The sequence below is a fragment of the Phlebotomus papatasi genome, chromosome 2, assembly GCF_024763615.1.
Source record: "Phlebotomus papatasi isolate M1 chromosome 2, Ppap_2.1, whole genome shotgun sequence".
Classification (NCBI taxonomy): domain Eukaryota; kingdom Metazoa; phylum Arthropoda; class Insecta; order Diptera; family Psychodidae; genus Phlebotomus; species Phlebotomus papatasi.
The window spans coordinates 43,554,420-43,569,735 of record NC_077223.1 but is presented as its reverse complement, the minus strand read 5'-3'; the positions used below and the strand labels follow the sequence as shown (position 1 = coordinate 43,569,735).

At 31.5% G+C, this 15,316-nt stretch overlaps 1 protein-coding gene across 19 annotated transcripts in view; it reads right to left on the bottom strand.

Annotated features, from left to right (window-relative positions):
* The window catches only part of LOC129801201 (protein alan shepard), a 110,126-nt gene that overhangs the window by 53,285 nt on the left and 41,525 nt on the right, over window positions 1-15,316 (bottom strand). Inside the window, exon 1 of one of the 19 annotated variants that reach the window (XM_055846026.1) lies at window positions 5,313-6,000. The exons of 16 other annotated variants lie outside the window; for them this stretch is intronic. In XM_055846026.1, coding sequence (XP_055702001.1) covers window positions 5,313-5,333 — 21 coding nt within the window. In that variant the 5' untranslated portion in view covers window positions 5,334-6,000. Of the gene's footprint in view, window positions 1-5,312; window positions 6,001-15,316 lie in introns of those variants that run through there. 2 more of the 19 variants (XM_055846025.1, XM_055846027.1) reach the window with 2 other exon arrangements.

Below are 15,316 nucleotides of genomic sequence, written 5' to 3'. Positions count from 1 at the left end.
ACACACTGGAGAAATTTATGTCCATATTGAAGCAAATTCCCTATGTTTATGTAGAAAAGACTCTTCAATATGGACGTAAATTTCTTTGGTGTGTAGAGGCCATAATATTGTCCTATATCAAATTTTCTCCGTCGCGTTTTTTGAAACATTAAATATTACAAATTTCAAGATTTCGCTAAATGTCTAAATTTTCGAAAAGTAAAGTTTCGACAGTTTCTTTTTCTACGAATAAAATTATTTGACTGTTTCAGCACATCCTGATCTAACCTGGCTTTTCTGTATTCAGTATTATTGCTTGAATCCCTAATATAAAAGATATAAATAAACAATTTTCGCAGTCTTTATCATTCGAATATTCAAATTATCATTAATGTCTGGCAATCAAATGTACAGTATTTTGCTAAATTTTATCAGCAAAAAATAAAAAGAACAAACTGTGGTTGAAATTAAACTTAAACAGCAATGTAATAATCCAGAAAATTTTCATAATCGAAAAATACAAAAATATATTAATTTTCCACACAACATCTCCAATTTATACACAGAGTCAAAGTTCAATTTTTAACTCACCAATTTAACAAAATACTTTATTTATTTATATGAATTTATTTTCATTCCAATTATTATTATTAACAAGTTATTCGTTTGAAATTTCTCATGCAACACCGTAACATAGTTTAAAATAATAAATTACTTTCATTCAAGTAAATGATAAAGTTTATCGTCACTAACGCGTCAACAGTCATACTGCAATTACCCATAAAGTGGTTATGGTTACATATTTCATTGGTGGATACAAGATTTGACTATATAATATTTTAACTCAGAAACTGTGAGTAATAATAATATATTTTGCGGATGATTAGTTATTAAAATCTTCACAATATTCATTGGAAGAAACAATAAATCCCACAATTTTAAGATATATAGAACATAAAGAGAAAGCTTTCAGGCTTCGCACATACTGTGGCATTCGCATTGTACATATCAAATATTTCCCATATGCTTCATTAACGAATCTAACCTACTGATTTCAGAACATGTGTAACTTAAAACCGGCTATTAAAATATGTTACAATTAAGTTAGATTAACTTAACACTGAAAGAAATCCGAAAAAGTTAAAATAATATTCCGGAAATGTTTATTTTACCCTGCAGTATTGATCCGAAATCGGTGTAAATATCATGCATTTTAGGTGTATTGGGGGTTAAAGGTACACTTGGGTACAATTTTTCATGTTAATTTTACCCTTAATAAGGTGTAAAATTAACATTAAAAATGTGGATATAATTTCACACCTAAAAAGTGTTAAATTTCTAAGGAAAAACCGTTAATGGCACCCTCTTATTTTCTCAGTGAAGTTATGAGGAAAAAAAATCAATCGCACCCCTGTTTTTTTCTCAGTGAAGGAATATGGGAGTAAAATGAAGTGTTCGAAGCCTGAAAGCTTTCCTCTACTTATCACCCCCTTACAAGATGGTACTTTGGCATGAAATGAGTTTATTGGTACAAAGACCGCTCTGTGATGCAAGTGTCCAGATCCGAATCCCTCTTCAATCCTCAGAAATTTTTTGTCATTAAGTATTTGAAACGCATTAGTTGAACTACGCACACAATTCTACAAGATTTGAAATTTTCATTACCATCCTTGTAAATCACAGAGACAAAAATTTTTATATAATCCTTTAATTTTTCGACTCCTCAAAATGTCCACCTGTCACCCGTTGGTGATCTTTCAACATATCTTTGCAAATTTTAAACGATTTTGAAAAAATTAACAGAGGGAAGTAGGACACCTTTGAATTGGGACACATTTAAAATAGGTCTTTTTTCTCCTATTTACAAAAACGAACTAAGCCCTATCATAATTTAAATTAACTTCACAATTAGTTTGTGAACAAAAATTATAGCAAAGGTCTAGTTCTATTTAAAAAGAGGAGAAAAAACCTATTTTAAAGGTGCCTCACTTTACCCTAAAGGCTATTCGTCTATCTCCCCACACTCTTAGAAAAATTTAGTCCCAACTACCTCATATGCAGTTATGGAATCTATAAAATATAGTAAGCATAGACCCATCCATATATTTAGGTAGGGTAACTAAATAAAATAGTTAGTTGACCAATATTAGTTACAGTATCTTTTTCATTAACTTAGCATAACTAAATTAGATTAGTAACGGGTACTATAACATATTAGTTCCAATAACTAAATAAATGTGGTAGATACCCGTCTTATTGGCTGTAATAACTATATCATATTAGTTGTGGTTACTATATAGCTCGAAAAAGCTTCAACACATAAGTAAAAAACCACTCTTTACTATTGAAAAAGTTGACAGAACTTTATGAAAATATAGGCCCATTTATTTGCATTAGTTGTGAGAAGTAATAGGAATTAGTGACCATTATTAGTTGGGATATCGATTTCATTTAAATACCAAGGGCAAATATAATTATATGAAATCATTATGAAATAATTGCTGCAACTTATCCACGTTAATATTGCCTTATGTTCTTACTACTAATAAATTTATTATGAGTGAAATGTTCTAAGATTATAAGAAATATTTTAAATAGATTTGATAATAATCACCCAATCAACTAATTTTCATTAGTAATCATGTCTAAACTTAACGGTTAACAAGAGTTAGGGCCTAACGGTTACAAATAACGTCTTGGGTTGTAATCTTCAGTGCACCCCTACAAATTGACCTTCGCATTAGTAAAGCATGTCCCTAATCGTCTCCCTATCTGTGACTTTCTCTTCCAAATTGATGATCTTTTGTTTTGAACATCTGTTGAACTTGGTTTATAAGCCTTATACGGGCCTAAAACCTAAGCTTAGTCATATGCCTTAACTGCTCTAATTTTTTATTAATCAAGTTTTCTTTTGGAAAAATTGAGGTTAGGATTGGAGTTTTGAAGATAAATTACCTATTAGGCTCACAAAAAGCAAAAAAAAAAACTTGCTATTTAGGATTTTGAGACCTTCGGGGTCTGGGCTAAACCTCTAATCTGAAGACCGCTTTAGAGCCTCAACAGATCTGAGGATTAGCCGAGAGACGACTTAGCGTAATTATATTTGACATAATGGTTAAACTTCATTTCAATCATTTTCCACTAAGGCTTAAGTCGTAAGTGTGTTTAGGGCATTACAGTATTTTCGTTAATGGTTTCAGTCAGAATGAGTGACACTCAATCTTCAGTGGGGGAAAGTCGTCTGCCTTCAAACGAAAAATGGAGTTCCAAATTTAAGATTTTTATCTGAAGAATCCACAAAATGGAATTTATTTTCTACTACACCAAAAAATTCTCTTGTTCATTCGGCGTATATGATTACCTCATTTAGCACTTGCAAGTCCTCAGTTTTTCCTTCTGAGGAAATTAAAAAAGTGATGTCGATTTGTATGAAGGCAGCTGGCATAGTCTGCCTTTAAACGCGAGGCAGCTACCTTTAAATGTTTTTTTTTACTGAGAATATTGAATCAATAAAACTAAATGGGTTATAAATGATTAGGTTGAAGCCTAACGCACTCACTAAAATCATCACTGCAGTCAAAAGACATTACACAATAACTTTTCTTCACATATTTCTGAAGCACTGTTTTGCACTTGAAAATTTGGAAGAAAAAGCCATTGAAGTTGACAATTGTCAACTTGAAACATCCCGGCCGGAGCAAGATAGCAGGTTATCAGTATTTGTATGACGTTCGTCAGAGAAAAGTAGGAGTTCAATTTCACATGTTTTGATGTATGGAAAGATAGGATTTAAAGGCACACGACATTAACATTTAAAGGCTGCTGCAGGGTGATATTTGCAAATTTTTGCCACCCACAAAAATTGTGTCATCTGAACCAAAATGTATTAACAGAAATATTAAGCCTGATTAACCTTCTATGTGTCACAATGGAAGATTTATTTGTAAAATGATTTTTACTATGAAAAATCACATGATTTGTGGAACATCAAAATTACAGTTTAGAGCTCATTTTCATTTTTTTTTAATCTAGCATCTCGGAAATAGGAGCTAGGCTCTCCATTTTTTGATGATTTGTGAGGATGATGGATAGCTACCTAATAGTTAATAGAATATAATTTATGCTTTTGAGAACAACGAAAAAATCGCAACATTTGAAGGCTGCTGCATTTAAAGGCAGACGACTTTCCCCTACTCATCTGAGACAGAAAAAGTCCTATCTTCACTCGAAAACAGAGGTCCTTTGGCTATCTATGCGACTGCTCTGGCCCTTTTTTTATTATACTGAGATATGTTTTAGAGGTTTCCTAGGCAAACATTTCATTCATATACGACAATACCGTTGAATCATTTCCAATAAAGGTTTTACAAGGTCAAATGATAAGCAGATCTTGAGAGCAAATTTCTCAGAAAGATTGGTAAATCCCCGAAAAGCCTAAATCGGCTTCAACTGATTACGAACCAGTTATAAATTTTATATTAAAATTATATTAATTCTAAGTTAATTTGAAAGTCGAGCCATTCAAGCATTTCACAAGTCTGGAAAGTTTTTTTTTCTAAAAAAGTTTTTACAGTTTTTACTATATAAATTAATAAGGAATAAACAAAAAAGATCTATTTTCACACCAAACTTCTTTCACTTTAAGAAAGACATGTAGAATCAAGTTGATAAACAAGAATGTATGCGATACAAAACGTCTTAATGTTATCAAGATCTATTCAAGTGTCGGCGATATGAATCAAATCTGAGAAATGACCGATGATTCATTTTCATATAAATGTGGCCTTCAGAAAGCAACTTCCTGAATTATTCGTCTAAATTTGAGAAAAAAAAATAAAAACGACAAAATGCAACGTGTATTGTTGTTTCTGTGCTTTTGTGCTCTTTCTGTGACTGCAAATAAAATTCTTTGTCCACAGATGTTTTAATTTTATTTACCGGCTGTCTTCTACTCTCTCTCTATTAGAAGTCAACAAGACACACCCTGTACTATGAGCTTATTTAGGAATTCACTGAAAATTATCACAAAATACCTCAATTTATTTTAGTAGAAACTTTTTTGGTTGTCTCTAGCTCAATAATTTAGTTTTAAAAAATTAACCAACATTACACACGAATGATGGGCAAATTTTTTTTTCGAGAAGTCTACTTTCACATCCGCTAAAAAGTTATTTAGAAATTTGATCAACGTCAAGTGCAAATTGCAAGAAAACACTATTTGAGAATACCAACAAAATATCTCACATTTTTTTCTTTAAACAATTAATCTTGTGCGATTTGTTGAACTAAAAAAGAAACAACAAAGTCTTGGGAAAAGCCATAAGAACACTCACCCAGTAATCGTAATAGTACATTATCTCACATGAAATATCGTAACAATTCTTTTTTTCTTCTCCACAACTTTCTTGTCTATCTCTCACTGTGTCTCAATAATTCTCATTCAATAGTCTCTTCCGAGAGGATTTATCAATTTGTTCACTTATAAATAGCCACATTGATGATAGAATTTATAAGAAATTCTTTTTTTATATAGTAGTTGCCGGAAAATGAAGCCGACACAGACTAAAACACTCACATATAAAATTAATTTCTCTTTGGAAAAATTCTTAAATTAAATCCATATCACTACTGATATTATAAAATTAAGTTTCTACCATCAGTTTAAATATAAAAAAATATATATATATCAAATAGAAATAGAAAATAATATTACGAAGAAACACTTATAATGACCGACAAGACAACTAACTGAATAAAGACTGTTGAAAACTGTGAAACTCACTCATCTATTAGGTATAAAGTTACTATACACAGTATTATGTACAATGGAAAGTTTCATGTTGAAACAGGGTGATTCATTTGTGGTTTTACAATTATATAAAAAATATAATTATTTACTATACTTTTGACGAGAAGAATATATACACTGTAAAAATTACATTAAGACCGGAGAAGATGATGCTTCAAAAAAAAATTAAATAATATAAATCTATATATGGATGCCACGAGTGGTAAAGCAAAAATGTGATTTCCTCCACTTCTTTTTCCATTTCTGCCCATATAGTCTTACTATCCCCACCATATTACACATTAATTAAATGTTGACTGAAAATATAATACTGAAAAATATATCTCATATTGTGTGTTGCCTTTCCTATCGCCAAATAGAATTTTTCACTTCTCTCATATGTATATATGTATGTATGCTCGCCTCAAGAATTGCTATATACCTCCCCATCACAGTGCCTTTCGGAAAAGCAACTTTGATAACAAACACCCATTTCTATACATTAGATAAAAACACAAATACACATTCCATACAATATTTTTTTTCGATATTTCTTTTCACTCAAGTCCCTCATGTCTCACCAATTCTCTTTTTTTTCTGCATAAAACTTTATGGACTATATGTGTAAGTGTCTAAGAAAAAAAAAGCCCCAAACCAGAAAAAAAAACTAGACGAAAATGAAATTAAGAAAGAACAATGAGATAATTTCTGGAATGTATACAATTTTTTGTTGTTATTCCTTCCTAAAGCTTTTCAATATTTACTTATTATCTCGCCTTTTCTTTTAATCATTTTGTGCCTTTTACTCTCCCTCTGTTATCTATTCCCAAACTTTTGGTGACCACTCATCAACTAAAATACACAACAATATAAATAATATCACAAATAATGTCACCAAATCCAAACCAAATGACTCATAGAAATTTCTAAGATATTTCATTATTGGAAAATACTGCTAACAATTTTTAAACATTCACTGTGGTTGAGAAAGATGCAAAAGTTATCTCATATTAAGACATGAGAGATAATCTCTCATGACATTTTTGTGGACATTCTCATCGTATTATCATTAAACAAATTAGACAAATTTGTAATTTGATTGATGTTTTAGACTTTATCAAGGTTTCTACTCTATATACAATAACTCAATTATTCCCTTGTAAGTCCTCAATTATTTTTCTTTTTTTTTTGGTTTTGTGAAAATGAAATCAATCTTCTTCATGGCTTACAAACGTGGTGTTCAAAATTAAATTTCAAAAAAGGGACGAATTAGTTCACAAGGAATAAAATATTTATTACTACTGAATGGTGAACTATAGGGGAGACTGGGGCAAAAAGTCACAAAAGGGATATTTTATTTTTTTACAAGCTACTCGATCGCTTCAAAAATTTCTATTTAGCACAGTTTTATAGGAAATTTACCGCTCTATAACTTTGTGAAAGTAGTTTTCCTCAATTTTGTAAAGAAATACGTTTATCGAGCCATTTTCTAAAAGGTAATTTTGTGACCATTCTCAAAAATGCTGGGGCAAATAGTACCAGACAGGGGCATGACATTTCCTATGTTTCCCATGTTTCTAGCGAGCCGAAAAAACTTTTGAGTTTATTAGCTGTTTTCTGTCATTATAGAATGAATTAGCAAAAAATACTAATACAAAATGAAAGCAAATTTAATAACGAAGAGGCAACCGAAAACCCTAAATTGGCAAACTACGTCGTTTTGGAGATATCTCGTGAAATGTATACGAAAACAGGGAAAAAATTACACTAAAAGTGGTCACATTTTGGTACCAGATATGGGGTATTATCATTGATTTGCTTTATTACGGGCTTCCGTAAATTTGAAAAAACCTAGAGGACACATTTTCATAGAAAATTTATTCATGTACACCTTTGTAACAGTGTTATCACACTTGCACATTAAAATTTTAATATGATTCACATTAATTGTCGCTGGTGAGAGTCCAAATGTGTAATTTGTGTGTTTGAATCATTTTACATTCAAAATTTGATCTATTTGTTGATAAAAAGGTAGACTTGGCCCGCAAAATTTGATATAAATTGATTTATAGCATTAATGCGAAAAATTAATGCGATTTTCTCTTTAATTTTTTAATCTGAAAAATATTTATGCTTTAGGTAAATTTAAACTTATTTTTGCAGGCCAAGTCCACTTTTTTATCAATAAATAGAAAAACCCCAAATATTAAGTGACTCAAAGACACAAATAACATATTTGGACGCTCACAAGCGATAATTAATGTAATTCACATTAACATTTTAATGTGCAAGTTGATAACGTCGTAAAATACCGTTTTCTCTGCGAGAAAAGTGAGAAAACCAGGAAAGCGCTTTTCAAGCTATTTTAGAAAAAAAACACAAGACTGGAAATCGTTTGACCCGTTTGACCAATGCAAACAACAAGCGGCGAGACATGGTAATGACGTTTCTTTTCGCCGTGAGACATCAGAAATTGCTTCGCTTTTTGTTACTTTTTGCTCTATACCTTTTGTTACTTTTTACCCCAAGTGGCCATTTTTAATAAAAGGATTTTTGGAGAAAAGAACTTTTGTGAAATTCTAAAATAGATAGCAGATTCGTATTCTAAAAATCCAAATTATTTAGAAAATATTCAACCAGTGCATCAATATTGAAAAATAAGTAGGTAATAATTGTTATCTTCTGCAAGAAAAATATTTCAAAAATAGGACTAAAAATTTCGATATTTTTTTATGTTCTAAATTCCTTGTTCGAATTCTAAGAAACTTACGACATTGAAGAAGCTCTATTGAGGCTATCTATAGAAAAAAATTTGAGACGCTATCTTTTTTACCTTGGAAGATATTGAATTTTGAATTTTTCGATTTGTGACCTTTTGCCCCAGTCTCCCCTAACGAAAAAGGAATAGAAATATGTCTCAACTTTGCAGAGAGAGACCTCAAGTTCCTAACTTGCATGCTATATAATCCACAAGTAATCCAACTCATGAGAGAAAGCTTCGTTCGAGTTAGAGCTTTTCTAAGTTTTTTGTTTTAATTTATTGAAAAAATGCCCAAAATAGAACAAGAATATAACTAGTTGGACCCGGTTAAGACTTGTCAAGGATCTCTTCAAAGAGCCCAAACTTGCCCAAATCGGTTGAGAACTACGCTCTCTACACAGAAAAAAAAATATTTTGTAAATCTTTTCGTAAATGTTTGTGAAGTCATATTGGGGTCTTACGAAATGTTTGTAAATTGTATATCCCACTAAAAGGTTCGTAAAAGTTTGTACTTTTTCACAAACATTGTTTGTAACATAATCACTATTCACGAGCATTTTTGTTCTTTTACAAATATTTGCCCGTAAATATTCACGTAATACACAGAAAAATGTTTGTAAAATTGTGTCATTTCTTCGTAAATTTTCGTTAGACAATCAAAAATCTTTGTAAAAGAACATAGAATGCTCATCAAATGATCACGTTACGAATAATGTTCGTGAAAAGTACAAACTTTTACGAACTTTTTTTGTGGGTTATACGATTTACGAGCATTTCGTAAGTCCCCAGTAGAAATTCACAAACATTTACGAACAATTTTACAAAATATTTTTTTCTGTGTGGAGTCTTTTTTAACTTTCAATACCAATAAGAGTAATTACAGTAGACTCTCGCTCAGTCGGCTCTTTTTCAATCGGGCGAAAAATTTTGTTAACAATTTTCACGTTTGATTTTGAAGCAAATTTGCTCAAATTCTCTGTAGTACCTCTTATTTTATCGCGATTCTTTATAATTGACCACTTATTGAACACCAAATCACTCGATAATTCGGATGACACTTTGCCGAAATGCCCAATTGAGAGAGAGTCTATGGAATCACGGTGATATTCACTAACAGTGAGGGAAATCCGGAAATGTTAAAATATCATTCCGGTAATGTTAATTTTACCATTAAGTAAAATTAGGTGTATTAGAAGTTACAATTACTCTTATGAAAAGAATTATCCCTAAAAAGTTCTAAAATTAAAACGATAAACATTGATATACTTTTTAACCTAAAAGTGTAACCACTATGACGAAAAAAGTTAAAGGTACCCTCCTTTTATTTCCAATGTACGCGAAATGTCTAAAGTGTTAATGATACGACAACATATTTATCGGAGGAGATGTCCCGAAGACCTAATTTGCTATCTTCAATCGTTTGGTCTCTAATTCTGGGAACGGTGAGACAGACGAACAGACGTATACTAAACAGCGCAATATCATTCCTCAAAAAATTTAAACACGAAAATCTGTCAAAAAACGAGAGAATACTACAAATTGATTAGAAAAGGATAAGAAATAAAGCTACTACTGCTCCAACCCGAAAAAAAATTTCAAGTGACAGATTTAAATGACGTAAGTTCTGTGATGTTGTAAAAGTTCTATTGTCTTTATTTCAGAAAAGCACGGATAATGTTATAGATATTTTATTAGTTTGCTCGAAGATACATATTCACACAGTGTGTACAAAGCCCACTATAAAGATTAATGTGCACAAAAAAATCGTAAAACATTAAACAAAAACAACTTCGTCTCTTTAAAAAGTTGGGAAACTTATATGTCATGAAATGCGGGAATATCTCACTATGTATAATTCGTGTTAATGTATATTCCAGAAATTATTTAATAAAGTGAAATTGAAAAGTTAACACTCAAAATGTTTTCATTTTCCATGGAATTGTTTTTTGAGAAAATTCGTTTTTTAATCGACTGACTGATTCTATCTACCGAATTTTAATAAATGTTTAAGACGTTGCTCTAGTGGAATTTTTGCTCCTAGATTGTTGTCTATTTCCGTAATCATTGATTATTTATTTTCTAAGTTATTGATAGGGTGGTTTTTTTTTTTAATATTTCACAGGATGTCGGTTAAAATAAGCCTAAGGCCTAAGAACTAGGCACGAGAGCTTAAAGGGAGCGAAAAAGAACAATCTTGCGACATAAGGTTCAGTCTTTTAAAATTTTTGGGATAATTACTTTGTAGCAGCAATGTTTTGTAATAATTAAGCTAATTTAGATCAACCAACATTTCTTTCTAATTTCGTTTTAAGAAGGGGTGGCAAAGCGTCCCGGGCTTTGCAAAATTCCCAAACTCAACACTTAGATGGTATATCTTTTTGGTTAATCATTTTAAGTTAATTTCTGTTCCTGTAAATAAGAATTTTTTCCCTATCTGTCGAACAGCCACTTTGGCTTGACAGGGGATTTTCTCTCTTTCTCTCTCTCTCACATGGTCTGGCCAATTAATTTTTTTAAATTATTAAATATTGTTTTTGTACATTCATCTTATTATAAATGACTAAAATCTACGAGAGAGATGATAAATACATGAAATGAATGAAATTAAATATCTAAAAAGCATTTTCACATTGGTCCCAGTAAAAATGCCGAAAGCTAGAATCCCGAAAGTCAAAATTCCGAACGCCAATATCCCGAAAAAGCCAAATTCCGAATAGTCAAAATACCGAATCCTTAAAGTGTCACAGAAACTCTCACGATTACACCCGAGCTTATTTGTTGAAGGGAAAGGAACTTTTCTGTTTTCGGGAAATTATTATTAGATTTTGGCTTTTGGAATTTTGATCCATTCTAGATTTCGACATGTTCGGGATTTTGTTTCTGCGAAATTTCGACCGGCACCGGCTCCGCATCATTTACCTAAATGAAAGATCTTTATTGGTTCAATTCATGAATAAAAGAGTAGTGTTCACGAGTTAAAAGATCTTGCAGTTTTCCCACTGGCAATTTGTTCTTAAGTTTACCGGCTCACAATCAATTTATGTATCACTGAAAAGATCGCCCAAAATAGCATACGATTAATATAATTGAATTTCGGATAAAAATCTGATAAAAATTAGTTATCAGTTACACTGAGGGAAATCCGAAAAAGTTAAAATAACATTCCGGAAATGTTAATTTTACCCTGCAATATTGATCCAAAATCGGTGTAAAATATTACCTTTTTCATTAGGGGTTAAAATTACCCTTTTTCGTGTTAATTTTACCCTTAAAAAGGTATAAAATTAACATTAAAAAATGTTGATATATTTTTACACCTAAAAGTGTTAAAGTTCTGAGGGAAAAAAATTAATCGCACCCTCTTTTTTCTCAGTTTATGGACTATTACCGGTTTTATGACCCATTAGAATTAATTCAGTCTTGTCAGGAATTCCAAAAATTTTCCAGTGAGCCCAAACATGATACTATTCTATTGAGAAAAACACTGTATAGAGCTTTTTTAACCTCAGATCTTGCAAAATTGTTGAAAAGTAATGATTCAACGGTATTTTCAAATGTAGACGAAATGGCGACCTAGGTAATCTCTAAAAATACCCAAAAGAAAAAAAAACGTAAAACTCATTTTTGAGCAATCTAAAAAAAACATGCGATTGGACGCGGGTATGGAAGAGGTGGTTTGGGAAATGAAAGGCATGTTAATGGTCCCAGAGTCGACTTATGAAGGGGTCCCCGGAAGGTTCCAAGTCTCTACCTCCTACGGTTTGGTTCTAGGCATGGTAATGCCTTAGACACACTCACGACTTAAGCCGAGAGACGACTTATAGTGGAAAATGATTGAAATGTAGTTTGACCATTATTTTTAATATAATTACGCTAAGCCCTCTCTCGGCTAATCCTCAGGTCTGTCAAGGCCCTAACGGTTGGACGGACAGGCCAACAATGTGACGTCATTTCTCAGAAATCGTCTAAGACGTGAAGATTTGTGAAATCCTATGGAGGACTTACGAAATGCTCGTGAATCATATAACCCACAAACAAGTTCGTAAAATTTTGTACTTTTTCCACAAACATTGTTCGTAAAATGATCATTTGACGAACATTTTTTGTACTTTTACAAACATTTGTTCGTAAATGTTTGTAAACACATAAAAATGTTTGTAAAATTTTGTCATTTGTTCGTATTTATTCGTAAATTTTTGTTTGTCTGCCAAAAATTTACGAACAAATGACAAAATTTAACGAACATTTTTTTGTGTGTTTACGAACATTTACGAACAAATGTTTGTAAAAGTAGAAAAACTGTTCGTCAAATAATCATTTTACGAACAATGTCTGTGAAAAATGTACAAAATTTTATGAACTTGTTTGTGGGTTATACGATTCACGAGCATTTCGTAAGTCCTCCATAGGATTTCACAAACATTTACGAACAATTTTACAAAATATTTTTTTCTGTGTATGTCCATGTCGTTGTAACTATTATTCGGGCGTTCCGCGAAGTTTTATTAATTTCGGTAGCTTTTTATTGTAAGATATTTTGTTTTCTTACAACCATATATTCACAGCAGCGTGACATCCGCCCTTTTTCCTAGGATATAACCTGTCAGAATAGCATGGAAAATGCGGCGAATGCGTGTCTTTAGAGCAGCTTGAGAACCATGGGGAGCTTTCTCCTACAAAAAGCTCTCCATACTTGACGTTTCCATGCCCTTTTCTCTCTTTCCGTTTATATATTATACATATATATAACGCAAATTATACATTATCGGTCAATAGTCACATTTATCTTATCACAGAAGATGATGATGGATATATATATATATATATATATATATATATATATATATATATATATATATGTATATTTATATTGAGTCACAAAATAAATAAAAAGAAATTACCACATCAGGAAAAGATGCTATAAAGTAATTTTCAGATGGAAGCTTCTACCATTCATTGCGTCCAATGCGACTCATGATTTTCACACACAAACACAAAATCAATATACACAGACAATAGAAGAATATTCTAGGGATTTTTTTAAGTACCATGCTAAAGGCAATGTATTCCGGATCATTTCTCTTTTTTTTATCATAAAAACTTTGAGATATAAATTAATGTGATAATAATATGACAGTATTTTGTGAATTATTCTTTAGATATTATACAGAAAAAAAACTAATGTACATTTCCAAAGTGACAGTTGTAGAAGGGTGGTGTACTTTGAGCTTCGAAACATGAAGAAAATCAATTCAACTTCACTACCATATGGTAGTATTGGGACTTTTAGCAAACGGTTAACATTTTTCAAATAACGCAAGCACAAGAAATATTCTGGACAATACACTTAAGTATGTGGAACTATAAAGAATTTATAGGATACACGCCCTTCTTTTCTCTCTGGGCCTTAAGACAAAAAGTCCTTTACATTAAAATTCAAACTACCCACAATCTTTTTGCAATCTTCAGAAATACCCACCTACACACGTGACAGAAAATTAATTACAGTCTCAATTCTCTCTCTTTCCTTTTCTCTCTCGCTTTCGTTAGTTAGCTTTTCCTTCTCGTTCACGTTTGGTAAAAAACTTTAGTTGATATATATAATTTTCAAAATAGCATGATTTTAATAATATTTATACAAAATATGCAATATAATTTTCACTTCACTTATTATATACTCAATGTTTAAACTTTAAAGTTTCTCTCATTGCATTACTCTTTTTTTTTCTTAATGTAAAATGTACACTTCTCTTGAGCTTCTTTTTGGAAAACTACAAGACACTTTGCATATTTTTGGCATAAAAGTTCTCACTTAAAAAAAAATATAAAAAAGTAGAAAGCTTTTTTTATAAAATTTTTGTCATAAGAACAGATGGAAGAGAACACATATGGAAACTGTTTTTCTTTTTTGCAAAATAAACACTTATTTTTTATTTAGTATATATATACACTTTATAACAATATAATCCAATGTAGAACAATATTTTTCAACAACTTCCCTTCACAGTCACGTTTTTTTTTCTTTCCTTCTGTATTCACTTTATCAGTCCCTCTTCTGAGAAGTTTGTGATTGAGAGTCTGGCAAGAAAAGAGACCCAACTGGCAAAACGAATACTTTATTGATCGTTGTCGAGGAGAAAATATACACTATGTTTGAAAGTAAAGGAATGTTTAGAAAATGTGTATATAAGAACGAAAAAAAACGGCATTTAAAGACACTTGTATAGAAAGAAAAAAAAATCCAAAAATTTAATGAGACATAAGACAATACGACGACAAAATTTTTGCCACACCGCACTATTGTGTCCTCTTGGTATTCACGCTGTAAATGGTCTAAATAGTCTAAATGTGAGAATGTGTCTGCAATGGGAATCTGGAAGCAGTACTAACTTCAATGAATGAATGAATATGAAACGACTTTAGGGGCGTTTACTATCAGCGCAATCGCAATGTATGGCCCGATGCAAAAAGCTGCTAAATTTCGACCAACAATGTCGATTTAGTGCCGGCGAAAATTCTCTCATTTTCTCTCTTTCCACCTCTCACTCTCTTCATCACAAAACAATTTCTCTTCTCACCAATTCATTTAAGAAAAAAAAATAACAAGAGATGAAGCCGAATAAAATGTCTCAGCATATGGATGTGTATAATCGGTATAAACCGTTTCCCAAAAAAGAAACATAACCTCACTATAGGCTATGACGACCATACTTGAAAAGCTTTAATGGTGCATGAGCTTTTTCTGCACTCACACCTTCTCTTTCTCTCTCCCGCTCTCTCTCTCTCTC